This window comes from Babylonia areolata, chromosome 15 (assembly GCF_041734735.1).
Source record: "Babylonia areolata isolate BAREFJ2019XMU chromosome 15, ASM4173473v1, whole genome shotgun sequence".
Classification (NCBI taxonomy): Eukaryota; Metazoa; Mollusca; class Gastropoda; order Neogastropoda; family Buccinidae; genus Babylonia; species Babylonia areolata.
In genome coordinates, this window is record NC_134890.1 from 5,974,602 (window position 1) to 5,993,312 (window position 18,711).

Below are 18,711 nucleotides of genomic sequence, written 5' to 3' on the forward strand. Positions count from 1 at the left end.
TTTGGTGTTAACTGGTGATGTGGATCATACAACGATTGATAGTTTGTGTTAACTGGTGACGTGGATCATACAATGATTGATAGTTTGTGTTAACTGGTGACGTGGATCATACAATGATTGATAGTTTGTGTTAACTGGTGACGTGGATCAGTACAATGATTGATAGTTTGTGTTAACTGGTGACGTGGATCATACAATGATTGATAGTTTGTGTTAACTGGTGACGTGGATCAGTACAATAATTGATAGTTTGTGTTGACTGGTGACGTGGATCATACAATGATTGATAGTTTGTGTTAACTGGTGACGTGGATTATACAATTATTGATAGTTTGTGTTAACTGGTGACGTGGATCAGTACAAGGATTGATTGTTTGGTGTTAACTGGTGATGTGGATCAGTACAATGATTGATAGTTTGTGTTAACTGGTGATGTGGATCATACAATGATTGATAGTTTGTGTTAACTGGTGATGTGGATCATACAATGATTGATAGTTTGTGTTAACTGGTGATGTGGATCATACAATGATTGATAGTTTGTGTTAACTGGTGACGTGGATCATACAATGATTGATAGTTTGTGTTAACTGGTGACGTGGATCAGTACAATGATTGATAGTTTGTGTTAACTGGTGATGTGGATCATACAATGATTGATAGTTTGTGTTAACTGGTGACGTGGATCATACAATGATTGATAGTTTGTGTTAACTGGTGACGTGGATCATACAATGATTGATAGTTTGTGTTAACTGGTGACGTGGATCAGTACAATGATTGATAGTTTGTGTTAACTGGTGATGTGGATCATACAATGATTGATAGTTTGTGTTAACTGGTGACGTGGATCATACAATGATTGATAGTTTGTGTTAACTGGTGACGTGGATCAGTACCATGATACAGTCTGACCGTGGTCCTTGCCTGCTGACCTGTGTGGCAGGTGGGACACTAAGTTGCCCCTGTCCAAGACACCCCTGGAAACCACGTGGCTGTGTCACGAGATTGGTCGATGTCACCTGGAGATGGACCGGCCCGAGAAGGCAAGGGATTACGGGGAGCGCTCCCTGGCGGCGGCCGAGTTGGCGGATGACCAGGTGTGGCAACTCCATGCGTCTGTGCTCATTGCCCAGTCTGAGGGTGAGTTGTCTGCCTTTCTGAATCTTCTGTTGTATTTCGGGGAAGTGCGGAAGGGCACATAGTTGGAAGGACGCATGTGTGTACGTGCGCGCGCGCGTGTGTGTGTATGTGTGTGTGTGTGAAACATTTTTCGATGGTGGTATATATCTGCGTCTCCGATTTCTTAGCCTTACAACAATAATTGATGTTAATAAGAGCACTTGCACTTGCACTTGCCCATTTCAGCACAACACAACAAAGATACAATCGCTCTATACACGCACAGCCCACAACAGGAAATTACTTACTGAAGTTGTTCTCACAGGAAAGTATAGAATCTGACACTGACCTGTTTAGTCTCACCGCATAAACTGACCCTTCCTCAGTAATCAGCCATCTTACATTCATTTGTCTTCATGTTCCAGTCAAACTGGACGAGCTGACATCGGCATTCTCTAACTTTGAGAAAGCTTTGGATATGGCGAAGGTGCTGAGTAAGTATAACTACTGGTGTCTTGATTCAGTCATTGGTGAACAGACCGTGATACGTTCCTTTGTGTGTAACGTACGGTCACACTGTTTGGTCCCTTTCATTATGTTACATGAGTTTCCTTTCCTTTCTCATTATTTTGGTCACTTTCATTATGTTACATCAGTTTCATTTCCTTTCTCATTATTTTGGTCACTTTCATTATGTTACATCAATTTCCTTTCCTTCTTTCCCTTCTGTTTAAGATTCAGTTGTTTTCTTTATGTATTTTGGATTCTAACTGGGGAATGGAGGGCAATGGGTCAACACGTACAGGGATCAGTGACACAGCCCTCAGTTTCTGGAACCTGACTATACAGTTTTTTGACTAATCGAACTCTCAAGTCCGCCATTGCTCATCATTGATCAACTGACTTCTCTGCACACCTCCTTCACAGAGGACCCGTCGGCAGAGGCCGCCATCAAAAAGGCCATGGAGGAGGTGAACGAGAAGATTGTGCAGGATGTCAAGAGCAAGGATGAGAATAACAGCGCCACCACCTCCGCCAGGAACGACGACAAGGGTGACGGCGGGAAGGATGAGGAAGCCGCCTCCGACACAGAGACACAGCAAGACCAAGACACTGGAGCCGAGACGGAGCAGACAGCAGGTCAGTCAGTCAAGTCCTCAGGCACTCGTCTTGGATGCATGAGTAATCTTTGCAGTGCTAATTTAAATTTGCTTAGTTTTAAAAATATTCCCAAGTTTGGTAAGTACTGTAGAGTTAGAAACGTTCTTAACGTTAAGCAAACCTAGCGCTACTAATATCGCTCAGCAGCCCAGTCGCCTGGTCTGGTAGAGCACAACTGGACATGTGTGTGTTAAGTGCTCCATTGCAAGTGCTGATCGAGACAGCCTCACAACAGTTAAGTTGCTGTACCATGAGTACATAGACTTCAGGATGAAGGCCATTATTGTCGTTAGTAGGGAGCTTAGTAGGTGGTGTCCTAAGTACGTTAAATCAGAATAGGCACCACTGAACATCACCAAAGTGACTCAGCAGCAGTGCAGGGTCTCCTCTAGTGTGTGGCCTGTTGGCGACCTAACATCGATATGGTTGCCTGTGGACTGCCGATGCTGGAACTGTGACGGACAAACCCGGGTGTGGCCGTGTATGGGGGAATCTAAATGAGTGGCGTGGGAGTAATGCCACTGAAACGGTGTATTTGATGGGGCAGCAACAAAAAAAAAAAAAAAAAAAAAAAAAAAAGAGTTCAATATAAGTGGCGTAAAAAAAATTAAAGAATTAAAAAATATTGTTTTTAAAGCTAAAAGTTGAGCAAATCGATTTCGAGAACAAAAGATTGAAATTGGAAACATACATGTGCATGCATGTCTTGTAAATCTTGTTAGGGTTTAATTGGCATTAAAATCGATTTGATTCTGATTCATACAAATTTCTCATGCTCATTGAACTGCTCAGTCATACAATCTGCTATAGAGGTGTCAAATCAACACTGATGGTTCAGTGCCCTCATGGCAGAACACCAAAAATTTGTTTTTAGCCCATTATTTGAATTATTCAACATTCAATTGTTGGAGTAAATGATGTTTTATCTTTTGTTTTTCTTTCCTCAGAGAACTGAGATTTGTGTAAACATCAAACACTGTGACATCTGCAGTGATGGACTGAACGTCTTGCCAGTGAAGTGTGACAAGCATGAAAGGTTAGGAGACGGGGAAAACCAGACTGTGATACATCCATCATCACAAGTGACTGCAGAGACTTTTTCAGACAGCACCACGATCCACCAATGATTCCATTTTCATTTTCTCCTCTATTTTCTCAACAAGCCACTTGCAGCCAGTTCCAGCCAGCATTTAAGCCTTGCAACCCAAGACTGGCGTATATATAGAAACGTTTTACTTTCAGACCTTGTAGGGTTTCCAGTCAGGCCATTCAGGATGTGATACCAACTTTCTGTACATTCAAACTTTCAATCAAAGTTTTGTCAGGGTTCTGATCTTACAGTGATGTTTTGAACAAAAAATGATAGAACTATTGAAATGTACAGCCTATATTTCATGTGTTTATGGTAGTTTCAATAGAAAAGAGGGGAACTATCTAAATCCTTGGAACTTCATTTACATTTTCTAAATGATTATATATTTCTCTAAAACTTTTGTGCAATGTGTTTTGATAATCTTTTACCTCTTCTAATATTATTAATGTGTGGTGCTTAGTTTTGATATCATAATTTTGTAACAGTTTTTGAGTACTCTGTAAAAGCATTTCCCGGAGAGAAAAAGAAGTATTGATATTGACACTGTGGTATATTTTTGGAAATAGAATATTATCATCAATATATTGTGTTTTAAGAGGTTTCTGCTTTGCACAAAATTTTAACATAAAAAAATGCTTTCTGAATTGAATATATATTAGTAAATATATGTGAATATCTGCCTGTGTGCTTCAATGTTCATCTGGAGATTGTCTTGTTTGAATGAAGACTGTATCTATATCTCTCTTTCTATCTCTAAGATTGTCTTGTTTGAATGAAGACTGGATCTATATCTCTCTATCTCTAAGATTGTCTTGTTTGAATGAAGACTGGATCAATATCTCTCTTTCTATCTCTAAGATTGTCTTGTTTGAATGAAGACTGGATCTATATCTCTCTTTCCATCTCTAAGATCTCTCTCTAAGTGTAGACCCAGAATGAAGAAAACAAAGTCTCAGAACAGACCCAGCTGTGGACAAACAGTCTCAGAACAGACCCAGCTGTGGACAAACAGTCTCAGAACAGACCCAGCTGTAGACAAACAAAAACTAGGTCTGACCAAAGGCCCAGATGACAGCCCGAACATGAAACCTAAATCTTATGTGATCACCAGCTGATACAGAAGATAAAGGCAACAGCAGTATGAATATCCCTTCTCTGAACTGGAAGATGCCTGACATCGTAATTCTGTTGAACAGCTGGCACAGTCTGTAGCATTAGACCTCAGTGCAGGCAAGATTGTAACTGGCAGCAACTTTAGTAGTAAAATGAGGAGTTTGTATTATACTTCCTGTTTGGTTAAATATACTTACCATGTCAAACTGATGCAAACCAGGCCTATCTGTTTGCTCATTTTGGCCAAACTTTTGTGGTAACTCGGTGATAAGAAGTCTTGCTAATAGTCCACTGTCTGCTAGCCAGTCAAATGCCGTTTCTGGCTGGAGCCAGTAACTCATTCACAATGGCTACCATTTTTGTCTTTGCCAGCTTTTTATGCATCAGAAATAATATTTTCTGTAAACTTAATTTTATAGCGTCCAATCAATCTGTGTAACAAAACTTGTGAGCCCCCTGTTTCAGTTAGTACTGTCTCTGAAGTGACCATTCAGTTCCACATTCCAGTTTGCTGTCATGGTCCCGGGGTGGGGGGGGGGGGGGGGGGAGGGGGTTCACACTAAAGAATAACATTGTTATGAAAATTTCAGTTGCACTGTCAATATTTACTGCGCCTTTTTTCTTAATAAAAATGATTTTCCCATTCATTTCCCTTAATTAGAAAGCTAGCCATTCGTGAGCAATTTTATTTCTATAAATATACACAAAATATATAGCAAATTTCTGTAAAGAAAACCTCCACATAATAGGAAATTTTCTAATTAAAATTACGTTTAAATAACATATTTACCGTGACCCAACTAGTGCAGACTCCGGCAGGGGTCTGACATTCCTGTCCTGTGCAAACTACTATCCGCCTATGCGGAGAAAACGAAAGCAACTACGGCCAATGACCTCCCGGAAGTAGGTAACTTCCCCTTTGTCCCGCTAGCTAGCGCCCTCTTTTGACGGCAATATGCCATCACCGGCGCAGCGAGCATGGAGAACAGGAAACGGGGAGGACGGGAGAGTCTTAAATTTGGGTAACGGTAAGTATGTTATTTAAACGTAATTTTAGATAGAAAATTTCCTTTTAATTACGCATACTTAACCGTGACCCAACTAGTGCAGAATAGCGCGACAAGGTGGAGGGCTCACCTGTTCTACTGTCTGTGTGCTGCGATGGCCTGTTGTGCAACTACCACAAAAGTGATGCCTCTTGAGCCATCATCCCGCAAGCGTGCGACGTCTCTCAGGTAGAAGTCGATGAAGGTAGCAGGGTTTTTCCAGTATGCAGCATCCATGATGTCTTGCAGCCGTGTTGAATGCGCTGAGGCAAGAGAAGAGGACCATGCTCTGACTTCATGTGCTCTGGCTGAGGTGACATCAAGTCTCGATCCTTCTGTTTTATCGCCAGTGCGCTGCGATGGCCTGTTGTGTGACCACTGCAGAGGCAATGCCTCTTGAGCCATCATCCCTAAAGCGATAGATGTCCCTCAAGTAGAATTCAATGAAGGTAGAGTGTACTGTGTCACCTAAGGATATTGGTGCGGGAAAAGAAGACTGAGGTCCGCAGCTGTATTGTGGGGGAGGTCTGTGGACCACAGCTGTGCTGATAAATGTAGCGCAAAGAAAATCGGGTCAGTGTGTTGAATCCACACTTTACTGAGAGCCCTTCGAATCAAAGGAAGGGAAGGAAACACGTACCCTTGTAGGGTTGTCTCACTTGAGCACGGTTGAGCGTCAATGCAAGGAGGTGCACATGTGGTTTGATCTGATGATTCCACATCGGATGTGGGCTGATAGTGGAAGTGGTATATGTGTTTATAGGAAACTGTGGCACGAGACAGAGGTAGGCCACCATGTTGGGCTTGCCTTAGGCGTGACAGCCAGATGTGTAGAGCTCCTCCATGAGAGCTGACAGGAGGCTCCCCCCGCCATTTCTCTGTTGCCCCCCCCCCCCCCCCCCCCCCAGAAAAAAAAAGACAGCACTGGCATGTTGCCTATGCATAGAAGGGCAGACATTTGGCAACAAGAGACTTGAGGTCCCTGGTGTCTCTGGGACAGGGCTGTGTAATTGCCCAGGTAGGTACCATCACGAAGGGGCGTGCGGAAGGCTTGGTGGCTTATCTACCTGAGTGTGACATGTTGGAGCAGCCTGCAGAAAGTTGTCAGCAGTCAATGGCTGGGATGGATCAGGCTGTGGGAGTGCGCTTCATATGCCCGCAGGTCACTGAGTCTCATTCTGTGGTGGAATTCCTAATGGAAGAGGGTTTCCATGGGGAAAATTTTTGCTGAAGATTCTTTAGTGAGAAAGGGGACCGGATCCATGACAGGCCTCTGGCTGTGTGTGGTGCGCACTGAGTCTGGGATGGAGCAGGGCGGGGGCAGGGAGGAAAGTGGCTGTAGATGTGTTGTACTGGCCATTTACATCAAATCACTGATCTGACATGTGTTTTCAGTATGGCCAACATTAAAGTGAGAGCTGTATTATCAGCAGTTTCTGAATTGCAAAGTGAAATCATTAGCAGCTTAGTCTTTCATGAAGGACTATGTCTCTCAGACTAGAAGTCAAAGTGCACTGGGACTTAGTGCTGTAGCCTTGAGGGCTAACTAGCCTTTGGGATCCGTCCCAATGGTGAGTCCAAAGGCCCTCTTGATCGAGGGACTGGGGATGCAACTTGGGCAAAACACTCTCTACTATAAATTGTAGAATCAGATTCCAGCCCAAATAGTCAGGACAGCAGTTGCCTGCTCTGCTGATCGTACACAACTGATTATCATATACTGGTCCTAGGAGGACACCAGTCAGCATGGGTAAATCAGGAAACCGCTGTTGTGTGCTTGAGGGATGAAGGTGTCCACCATGCAGGTTATGTTGAAATGTAAGGAAGCCGGAAGGAGTTGACGGGGTCTTGTGGTGCGACCGTGTGTCTGAAAGACATGGTGCTTGCTTCCGAAGTGACAACAAAGTCATCCTCTGACAGGCCCTTGACTGAAGGCTGGGGCTCCATGATGGGATAGCTGCCTAGGCTAGAAACCCCTGGAAGTGTCTCTTTGGAAAGACAGTGCTTGAGAAGAAATGCCCATCTGTAACCACAACAGTGGTTGTGTGTTGAGGCTGAAAGGATCGGGCAGGGAAGACCAAGTGCAGAAAGTGCTTTCGAACGCCAATTGTTTGAGACATCAATGCTGGATCTCTGTTCAAGCAAGGTGATGGGGCGAACTAATGTGCTTGAATGCAGCATATGCCGTGTCGGTATGAGTGGGCAGAAAGGTACGCCCCTGTGGGTAATGAACGGTTCGTTGTGCTTTGTGAGACGCATCCGTCCTCGTTAATATGCCATTCTCCCGAGTGTAGAGGAAGACAGTTACTACCCAGGCCTTCCGCTACTAGTGAGGAGTGGAAGAGATGGACTTAGGGTGATTGTCTCCTGCCCAGTGGGCAGTTTTTGGGCCCGCTAAAACTTGGAAAGAATGAAGGGCATGTGTGTCTGGAGTGGCACCTCTAAGTTGGACTGTCTCATCCCTCTTTGTACCCGGTTAGGGCATCTCTAGCCCTGTGGGTGATTGTTGTAGGCAAATTAGTTGGGTTGCCTTGGCCCTCCATGCACCAAGAGAGGGTATCCTTAGCCCTGTGGGTGGGAAGGTAGTGTGTGTGGGTCCCTAAGGACCAGCCACTACTGACATGTGAAGGAGCATACATTCAGGTGTGAATGAGGCAGTTTTGTCTGTGAGTGCAGTCGTCCTCCAAAAAAGCAAGGTAGGGATGAATTTATGAAAATGAATACATATAATTATGTGCAATGGGATTATAAACTTCCATCAACTCAAGTGATGGTGTCAGGAATATGCCAAGGACATGACAAGAGATCTAGTCACGAGAAATAAGCAGCTGTGTGAGCAAACGTGTAGCGTGCACAGATATACCCAAGTAAATGGGTAAGTGTGCATAATCCGTAATGGGAGGGAATCTGTGTATGCACCTATATATAAGAGATGTACATACGCATATGAATAAAGTGCCAGTATGTAGACACAGAGGGATCTGGGCAGAATGATGCAATTGCAAGTATGTCTATACTGCTATGTAGAGAATCTCAATGAATAGATGTCAATGAATAGAGATAGAAATGAAATTGTACATGTTAATATGAAAGTTGTATGAACCTATCCAAAAGCGCACACACATGTGTATACCGCGGGATAAGTATACATCTATAAGTGTAAATAGAAATGTGTATAAATGTAGCAAGATATGGTATATATATATATATATATATATATAAACTTTTTTTTTTCTGATAAGAAATAAAAAAATGGAAGGGGAAATATTGTGATTTATTTCCTGTTATTGTGAATAACCAGAAGAGAATGGTAATAGGGATGGTTGCCTGCAGAGGACTGTGTGCAAGTGTGGGGGGATGAAGAACCCCAAAGTTCAGTGGCCAATAGCCTGAGAAACAGCAAGAAAGGTGCAGTTGCTATGCAAAGTTGTGTAAAGTCCATGAATGGGCATCAGGACCCAACGAGAAACCGAAAGAAAACATCGTTGGTGGACAGCACGGGGGGCAGGAGTGACGTGCTGTGTCGGCGAAAGTAACTACAGCTTCAACCGCCTTGGTTACAAACGCGGAATTGCCTCCCTTGGCGCCGATAATCGTCGAAAAGGATGGTGTCTTTAGAGCACATATCCCCTGGTGCGACATGTCCTCGCTGTAGAGGAAGGTGTCATGTTGCGTGTTAGAGTCCGTGGTTCGATGCCACCGTAACCGACACAGGTGAAAACTGCCGCAAGGGGAATAATTATAATGTCCCTTAGTGCCGTGGGCATCCCAACCCGAATCGGTCGCCATCGGACGCGAAACGGTCGGGGCATGTGGCATGACGGCGCCGTAATCCAGTGTTATGGGCGTCGTGGACGAGGGGGTGGCAAGTCCGTGGGCTTGCCGTGGGATGTGCATCCCCCTGTAGCTGAACGGCGGTCCACCCTCGCGAATAGCTCCTGCGAGAGGACCGACGTTCAGTTGTTCTGTGTTGACGGATAAAGGGATAGACAAGATCGGCCCGAGCACTGCCGAGAGGCAGGATCGAGTTATTAAGAGGCACTCCACCGTGGAAGTGCCGATATTAGTCTGGGTAACAGCAGAGTTAGGCAATGGGGCAGAAGAATCCAGCACTGCCGAAGTTCAAATGGGGCGTGCACGTACCTGCTCTGTGGGCGAGGGGCGGTGCAAGCGCAAGGTGTGGCACGGGGAAGCCGAGTGGTGCATAATTGCTGCAGCAAGTTAGCGATGAGTTGCTGATTGTTTGGTTGAGTAGCTTGCTGAGACACCATTAGTGGATGGGAAACAGCAGCACTCGGCGGTGTGGCAGATGGGGTCATCACCGCATAGCTTGGTAGGACCGTGCACGCACACGCACTGTAGGCGAGGAGCAGTGCCGGTGCAAGGGAAATAACTGCGGTGGTCACCGGCAAGGGTGCCGAAGCAGGGGTTGCCTCCCTTGGATCGGGCACTCCGGACAAGGAGGGGGTTGCACGTGTATGGCCGAGCGTGTCCCCTAGTGGTCCACCTTCCTCCCTACACCAGGGGAGGGCATCCCTACGCGCCTCAGTCGCCACTGGATCCGAGATGGTTGAGGCATGCCGCGTGGGGGACGCATGATCTGATGTCACGGCCGCCACCATGGACGCATCGCACATAGGGCCCAATCTAACATGCGGATCCAAAACAAGCTGCTTTTTTGTTTTTTTGTTTGTTTTTTTTTGTGGTGTTTCCCCAAAGGGATTGTGACACATTCCGTTGGTGCAACTGTGGGTATGGGTTAAGAGATAGAGCAGGTCGACTCGTACCGAGGGCCGAGAAAACGCGGATCGCGTCGAGTGCGTTCGCGGATCGATAAAAATGACATTAAAGGCAACACTGACCTAAGTGTGTGGCAACAAACCTCTAGAAGTCACCAGAGGAGATGTAGGAGGTGGTGGAGGTCTGGAGTCGACCGGAGGGAGCGAAGGAAGTGGAGGCGGCGGGTTGGTGTTGTTTAGAGGGCCAGGAGTAGAGGGCCCAGAGTGTCAGCGAATTGACTGCAATCGTGCCTTAATTTTAACGTCATCACCCAATCGAGCTATATAATTATGTGACCTGGTTGGAGGCATAATTTGACAAAAAACAAGAACGCCAGAGAATCGACAGACAGGCAGAAAATACGAAAAAAAACTTAGCCGTATGAAGAGCACAGGAACAGGAGTCATGATGGCTGCCGGAAAAAGAGGGCGCTAGCTAGCGGGACAAAGGGGAGGTTACCTACTTCCGGGAGGTTATCGGCCATAGTTGCTTTCGTTTTCTCCGCATAGGAGGATAGTAGTTTGCACAGGACAGGAATGTCAGACCCCTGCCGGAGTCTGCACTAGTTGGGTCACGGTTAAGTATGTGTAATTCAAATTTAGAGTTATGTTTTATCATGTAAAAGTGCAAATGTTTGTTCAAGTGTGGCTGCATGTGATGTAGCTTCGATGGACAGCAAGACAGAATCATGTACACCAACACCACATCTCCACACTACCTTAACTGTCATCTTTTTCTTCCAGTTCAGGTTTGCAGCAAGAAAACTGGTGTGTGTGTGTGCGGGTGTGTGTTTTGTCTGTGTATAGATATCTATGTCTACTTCACATGTAGAACACTGTTAAAAAAAGAAAAGGGCAGGAGCCCAGCCCAATGGGTGAAAGCAAGAAAAGTTTATTGAAAAATGTCATCCACTATCATAATCATCTTAGTTTCTCACATGTGCATGTACTGCACATGATGGCATTCAGACCACTGTTAACTATGACCATTTCAACACTGCATACACAAGTGAACAAAATCTTTTTAAGAGTCTGACTCATGTTATAATTCACTTCTCAATAATGGATGAATAGATGAAGAAAGTGTTCTGGGCATTCTCAAACCCAAATTGTACTCAAAGTGTGTCAGTCTGAGAACTCTTTAACACTGATGTTCATGGACTTTTCCCATATGTTATGGGAAATCAACAGTGCTGATGTTCATGGCCTTTTCAACCACATTTTTGCAGTTGGATGGATTTTTTTCTGTTGATTAATATATAATTTCCTTTCATCAATCATTTTATCTTCTTTTTTTTTCATGGTTTATCAGTGGCATTTTCCTAGCTACTGGCATGCTACATAAAGTGAAAGCAGCAAGGAAGAAAAATATAAACACTAACAAGTATTATTTCGATACTAAATAATAAATCAAAGATCAAAGACAAAGGCATTCTACAAAGCAAGTTTTAATCTACTTCATTCTGTTTATTCACATTTCCCTATGAAATTGTGTTCAAACTACAAACTAATGATTAGGGTAAAATGATCTAATCCTGACCGATTTTTCAATGATCAAAACCTGACTGATGTTTACATGTTACCATGCTTGCCAATGCTGATCTATTCATGCCAGCAGCTCAGGGAAACAGAATAAACAGAATATTATGACCAATCAGAACATCAGGAAAACCCGAGCTGTGATGTAGTGTGGTGCAGAAACAGTCCCTGTGTGTGTGAGTCACTGGATGACAGCTTGGGCAACACTTTGCTGTGAAGTCTGTGCACTGATTTAGCAAATGTCACAAGACCAGGTAAGAAACAGTTGATTTGCCAGCTTCATCTCACATGCCTATGAATAAAACAATATGTCTGGGAAGTAACAATGTCATGTTTCAGTTGGCTTCAAGGCTATTTCTATCCATGCAGTGACAAAGTTGGTCGAGGTTAGATCAACCATTTCAACTGGTTAATCTAATCCTGACCAGTTCAGATATGACAGGGTCTGTGTGTGTGTGTGTGTGTGTGTGTGTGTGTGTGAATCATTTCTATTTCATGTTTTATCTTGATTTTCCAGAATACTATGAAAACATACCAACACACTTGGATTATGCCTCTATGTGTGTGTTATGGTGTGTGTGACTGTGTGTGTGATTGCAGTGTGTACGTCTCTCTCTCCCTCCCTCCCACCATACCTCTGTCTCTCGTTCTCTCTGTATCATCCCTATCCTGATTTTTACACCTTGCATGCACACACACACACACACACACACACACACACACGCATTAACAACAATGGAGTGGACATCAAGTCAGCTGCCTCCAGGCAAACGGCCTGGAGCCCCTCCTACCCCCTTCTGTTGCACAGTTCCACATATTCACAACTCCAGTTGGCATTAGATCAAGATGGTCAGGTTTAGCTCAGGCAGGTCAGATTTAAATAAGGCACATACATATTTTTTTAACGGCATCTGTAGAACTAAAAATAGTGCAGTGAAACATAGTCTTACAAAAGTATTTGACTGTGTGAACCAAATAGGTATGCTGTTGGTCTACAGTAATGCCTTGAGAATTTGAGTAGTGATTGAATCGGTCAGGATTATATCACTTAACCTTAAGCGACACACATAATTCTGAGTTCAGAAACCTGGAAAACAAGGTTTAAATTTCATCAGGCTATTGGGCAAACAACTAAAATACTGACATTTCAGTCAGGTCTTCTTCACTAGAGCCAGTTCAATATTCAGTCTGTTCTACTCTGTTGCTGTGGAAAACAGCTTAGTATAAAAGAAAACAAAAGGTGAACTGAAAGATGGAGCTTTCAATATATGAGAATTACAATCACAAACTGCCAATGAATATTCAAAAACATAATAGAATCACGGTAAAAATCCTGAAAAAGTCACAAAATAGTGTCAACAGTTTGCTCACAAAATGACTGTAAATCCATCACAACACAGAGTGTCCCTGATAAATAACAAGAGCACTGGCCATGTCAGCCCCAGGGAAAATCATCACAGGATGAACATGTCATATATTTGATTTAAAAACATGTTTTGAACACAACCAATCTTGGAATGGACTTACATCAGTTGCCAATAACATTATAAAAATAGTTAAATCTGTCACATGTCAACAGGAATGTTGTTTACATTTCCTCAAAATTAGAATTTCTTCTAAAAAATCTGACTGAGGCAAACACTTACTGTGTCCAAATATACAGAGAATGCCTCTCAGATGAGAATAAAATACAGCCAGAAATAACAAAGCCAGTGATGCATCAAGGGTAGCCCAACCCCACTGCTGATTCACATCTCAGAAAATCCTTGCTCTTTACTTGCAACTGATGGTACTTTACGAGAAAATGGATGTGGGGCACATAGTGAATCTGTTACCTGAACCAGGTGTTTTCATGAAATCCTGATTTAGTCCATATATACCTTTGACATAGAGTTCTGACTGAAAGTCACAATCAAACTACTTGTGCTTTTGTCATAACCACACATAATCTGTTGTCATAACCACACATAATCTGTTGTCCAAGAAATGGGACAGGGATTGTGGGGGCCTCACTCTGAGTTGAGAAAACAGTCTGAAGAAACCAACTGTTTAGGTAAAGATCACTGAAGCAGGAAATTATGAATACAGTTTGTTGACATTCCAGTACATCATGTCCAGGCTGTCCTGAAAAGATGAGGAAGACAGATTGTTGGGGCGGCACAGGCAGCATCAGGGTAACAGCTTGCTGTGTTGGGAGATGGGTTGTCTCATATACTTCCAACACAGCTGGGATAACCAGCCTGAAATTTTGGGATGTCCTTTGTTTTTCCTTCAAAGCTGACTTTGCCATTTTAACCTTCCCCAACAGAAGTCCGGTACCCATTCACACCTGGGTGAAGTGATGAAAACTGGAATGACTTTCCCAAAGGACACACCACCATGCTGCAACAGGGCTGCAAACCCTGACAGCTGGTAAATACTGATGCCTCCTTCAGCTACTGATACTGATACTGGATCAGAAGTCCAGCACCTAATTCTTCCACAACACCTCTTCCCTTTACCTTAACTTGTAATGATAACCGCGTTGGGTTATGCTGCTGGTCAGGCATCTGCTTGGCAGATGTGGTGTAGCGTATATGGATTTGTCTGAACGCAGTGGCGCCTCCTTGAGCTACTGAAACTGAAACTAACTTGATGATTTAAGTGAAAGTTGAATGTCAGTCTGGTGCTCAAGCCATAATTCAACACGAAAAGCAATGAAAATGTTTGAGCAAGACCACATAAAAAAACACTAACACAGAGTAATGCAGCCTGTGATATATATCCCTGTCATGCCGCAGAAACTGAGTAAAGTGCTAGATACGGAGGTGTTCAGAAAGGGGATAAGCTGCAGGACTGTGTTACACTCCATCCATTTCTGGGACTTTGCTGGGCATATGGCTTTCATTTTGATAAAATGCATTCAAAAACAAAATGATAGCTACTTGTAATGATACATGTGGCTAAAACAGTTCTCCTGCATACTAAATCTTTCCCATCCTCTTCCCACAAAGACTGCAATTCAGACAAAATTTCACTCCCAATGTGATGTTGAAAATAATGCACCATGTCTCAAAGCCCATAACTTAGAATAAACATCAAGCAGACTAGCTATTGCCTCACACTACTGCTGAATACTGGCTAAATCAAAACATGAAGGGCGAATAAAACGTGAAGAAACATACAACAATAAAAAGTTAGCAGTTCACCATTTTAGTAAGAGATGATGGGAACAAAGAAACAAACCCAAAATTGTGGTATACTAAAACTGAAGGTTCAGAAACTTAATGCAAGCAGTAATGAAGCAGACTACATTTCATTGTTGCAGACATTGCATTTTTATAGTTTAACAAGAAGCAATCAAAGAGAACAACACAAAATAGCACATTGTTTAACTAAAGAGCTGAAGCTTGGCACAAAATCGAAAAAAAGACACATAAGACTCCCCCACCCCCACCCCCCCCAATAAACAAACTATTCTGACTGTGGCAAATGGCCACTTGTTTCTTCTCAGTGCATAAGTTAAGGGCTGTCTGTGATGACAGCATTTCAGTGAAATTTTGCAGTCAGGAATGCTGGCCACATAAACAAGCTTCAGAAATAAAAAGAAAAACAGATCTGGGATGGTTGACATTCTGGAAGTCAACATGGCCTGACCAGATTACATTATAACATCTTGATGAAAAGAAAACTCCCCTCAAAACAAACATACAAAAAACATTCCACCAACCAGAAGCTGGAAGGAGACAAACAGAAAGACAGTGATCAAGGATCTATGAAGCATGTAGCAGCACATACCTGAAGTACCTTATATTACATTATATAAGGAGACAGCTTGTTGCCAATTTGTGTATGTCCCAAATATCAGGTCACGGAACAAGCTATAGCAATGATGAAAACAAAGATGCAATTAAGCCGGTTGGTTAACAAATCTCTATACACAAATAAGCCGGTTGGTTAACAAATCTCTATACACAAATAAGCCGGTTGGTTAACAAATCTCTAAGCAGTCAATTCCAGCAATGGGACAAAGCAAATCACATGGTGACAAAACACACTACTCTGGTCATTATCCCACCAAATGAAAAACCAACCAATTAATCCCGATTTACACAAGCAGACTCCATCAGCTACAATAAACACATGCATTTTTATCCTCCAGTCAATTCAACACGACAGCAGTTGTAACAGAGCAACATCCTTATACACTGTACACAAACAGTTATCTGCTGCCAGCAATAACAATAACAGTGACTGTGCAGATGAAGGCATCTCTGTTACTTAACAGTTAAAGAGCACTCATTTCTATTGACCATCATCATATATGTTAATGAGATTTACACAAACCTTCAATTGTACCATGAATGTGTGTGTGTGTGTGTGTGTGTGTGTGTGTGTGTGTACACATGTGCGAGTGTACATGTGCACTGTGTGTGCGAGTATTGGCAAAATAGGGGGTTGTTTTAACATGAAAAAAAGCTACAACTTCACATAATTTTGACAGCTAAAAAAGCATTTACATAACTGATGAATGTGAACAGCAATTTCTTTTTATTGAGAATCATACAGGATTTAAGGCAAATGATTTAGATAATTCAGACACACAATTAAGGAACAAATTCATAAATAAAAGATTCCAAATATATCAAATTCTGGCAATAAATGGTTAATTTATTCATGACAACGGAAATTTTACAACTTTGTGCATGGAATGAAAAGACTAAGGGCATGACAGAATGTTTCTTAATCAAACAGGAGAAAATTACTGCAACACTGCATATTACTTGTTTTGTCAACAAGATTTATTTCTGTGTCTCAAAACTGGTTGATTATTATGTGATAGCAAATGGAAATTCCTCCACCTAAAAAATGCTTTTACACTGGTATAGAAAAGTGCAAGAGCCTTTTATAAAATACATTAACTCTGTGCAGAGCATAAGTTTAAATATCTGGTCTGTTTTCTTGGCAACATCTGAAAATGATCAACTGTCTGCAGTTTTACAAAACTATTGTGTTTATGTGGTAAACATGTTTCACTAATGACAGATGCAGGTAATAGGTTTCCCTCTCTTTTTTTTTCTTTACAGTGTCTGCAATGGTAAAACCTGTGTGTGATTAATTAAAGAGTTCTAGAAGATCAAAATATGCAGCCAAAATCAAACAGCCACAACAATTTTACAGTTTACTGTAACCCCCTCACACCCCACCAAAAAAATCCCCCCCCCCCAAAAAAAAAACAACAACAACAAAACAACAACCCAAAACTTAATCAGAAGTACTAAGCACTGAAAGGAAATAACATTGCCTTTATGATGGCCATACAACCCTTGCTACCTGAACAACTAGAAACTGCAGTGAGACAGAACTACAAGCTGAGGTGCTCTTGTTTTCATGATATTATCCTTTCACTGGATGAGCAAGAAGCTGCAATGATGCAACAGATGAGGATGTGGTGGCAGCTTGATCAGAAATCGTCCATCTGAGGGTTATGCAGACACTTGATGATAGCTTTTGTGGCTGCTGCAGCTGCTAGAGCAGCATAGGGAATCCACTCCCGGTTGTGCTGACCATTGATATAGTCTGACACACCTCGAACAAACATGAAACTGTCTTTGCGATTACCAACAATAGACTCAAGGACCTGATCAAACTCCATGTCACATGCAACAATGCTGTAGTGACTGGCAAATTCGTGGCGAGACATCTCGTTGCGTATGGGTCTTCCTGCTCCCATCACCCCATAATGCACAGCAGGAACATCCATGCGTCGAGGAACTCCACCACGAGGCTCTGGGTGTTGTACCTCAATCACCTGATCAACACAGTGTCAGATGTAAAACAGTGTTTTTTTCCTGTTAAAAATGAAACATTTCAGAAAACATGTACACTTGCTTATAAACAGTGACACACTGATACACATCCACACTCACTTGTTCTTACATGCTAACACACACACACACACACACACACACACACACAAGAGATATCATCACTGATGCTTAGACCAGCCAACCACACAAGGCCATATTGGGTTTTAAATCACAATCAATATCTATGCTAAAGAATCTGGAAAAAGAAAATCTGGCATGAGTACGGTCATATTCATACACACCGACCTTGGATATGCCTCTGAACATTCTGTCAGTTTTTGTTTTTTCTAACCAAGGGTAATTAAACCAACCTGTACACAAATACAGTTATCCATAAAACACAAAGTTATATGTTTAAAATAGTCATACAAAATCAAAAACATCAGCAGGAAAATTCACACATCCTAGGTGAAACAAAGGAATGCAACACAAAGAGTGCCCAATTATCAAGTCCAGAAAAAGGAAAAAAACAAGAGGCACAGCCTTCAAGACTCACTTGTACTTCGTGCTTTATCCAGTTAAGGAATTATGAGCAGGAAAAAAAGAGATTTAAAAAATCACTGAAAAGTGCTCTGTATTAAATATGATATATAAAATAAGCTTGGAAGAAAAAAGAAAAAGAAAAAAAGGCATGCGAGCGGGATCGAACCATGCATGTTCAGTTCCAAAGCAAGCAGACTAATCCCCACTACTACGGCGCATTCATGTCATTTGGCTGAATTTAATATTTAATGCAATGTTGATGTTTTCTTCTTCATGCAATAAACAGATGTGACTGTAGAGGACGTAATAATGCCATTTAAACCATGTTTTTTGTGTGTTTCATTATATCTCAATCATCCTTTCATTTTGGCGGTAAAGGAGATGTTGCCATCGCTTCAAGCACATCGCAACACATGGAAGATCATTAGATCTGCAAGAACCAGTCTACAACGGGCTGAAAGAAACGATTGATTCAATTTTTCTTTTATGTTTATTCCAATTAATTCAGTGTCCACTTTACAATATTT

The 18,711-nt window shown here is 42.5% G+C and overlaps 2 protein-coding genes across 3 annotated transcripts in view; one reads left to right on the forward strand and one right to left on the reverse strand.

The window, feature by feature from the left end:
* The window catches only part of LOC143290097 (outer dynein arm-docking complex subunit 4-like), a 31,295-nt gene extending 26,707 nt beyond the window's left edge, over nt 1-4,588 (forward strand). The window contains exons 9-12 of the mRNA XM_076599387.1: nt 947-1,143; nt 1,548-1,616; nt 2,050-2,262; nt 4,488-4,588. Of these exons, the coding sequence (XP_076455502.1) occupies nt 947-1,143; nt 1,548-1,616; nt 2,050-2,262; nt 4,488-4,588 (580 nt within the window). The remainder of the gene's footprint in view (nt 1-946; nt 1,144-1,547; nt 1,617-2,049; nt 2,263-4,487) is intronic.
* A 6,600-nt stretch (nt 4,589-11,188) lies between these two features.
* Nucleotides 11,189-18,711, reverse strand: part of LOC143290397 (uncharacterized) — an 83,690-nt gene continuing 76,167 nt past the window's right edge. For both annotated transcript variants that reach the window (XM_076599796.1, XM_076599795.1), the window contains one exon: nt 11,189-17,643. In XM_076599796.1, coding sequence (XP_076455911.1) covers nt 17,296-17,643 — 348 coding nt within the window. In that variant the 3' untranslated portion in view covers nt 11,189-17,295. The remainder of the gene's footprint in view (nt 17,644-18,711) is intronic.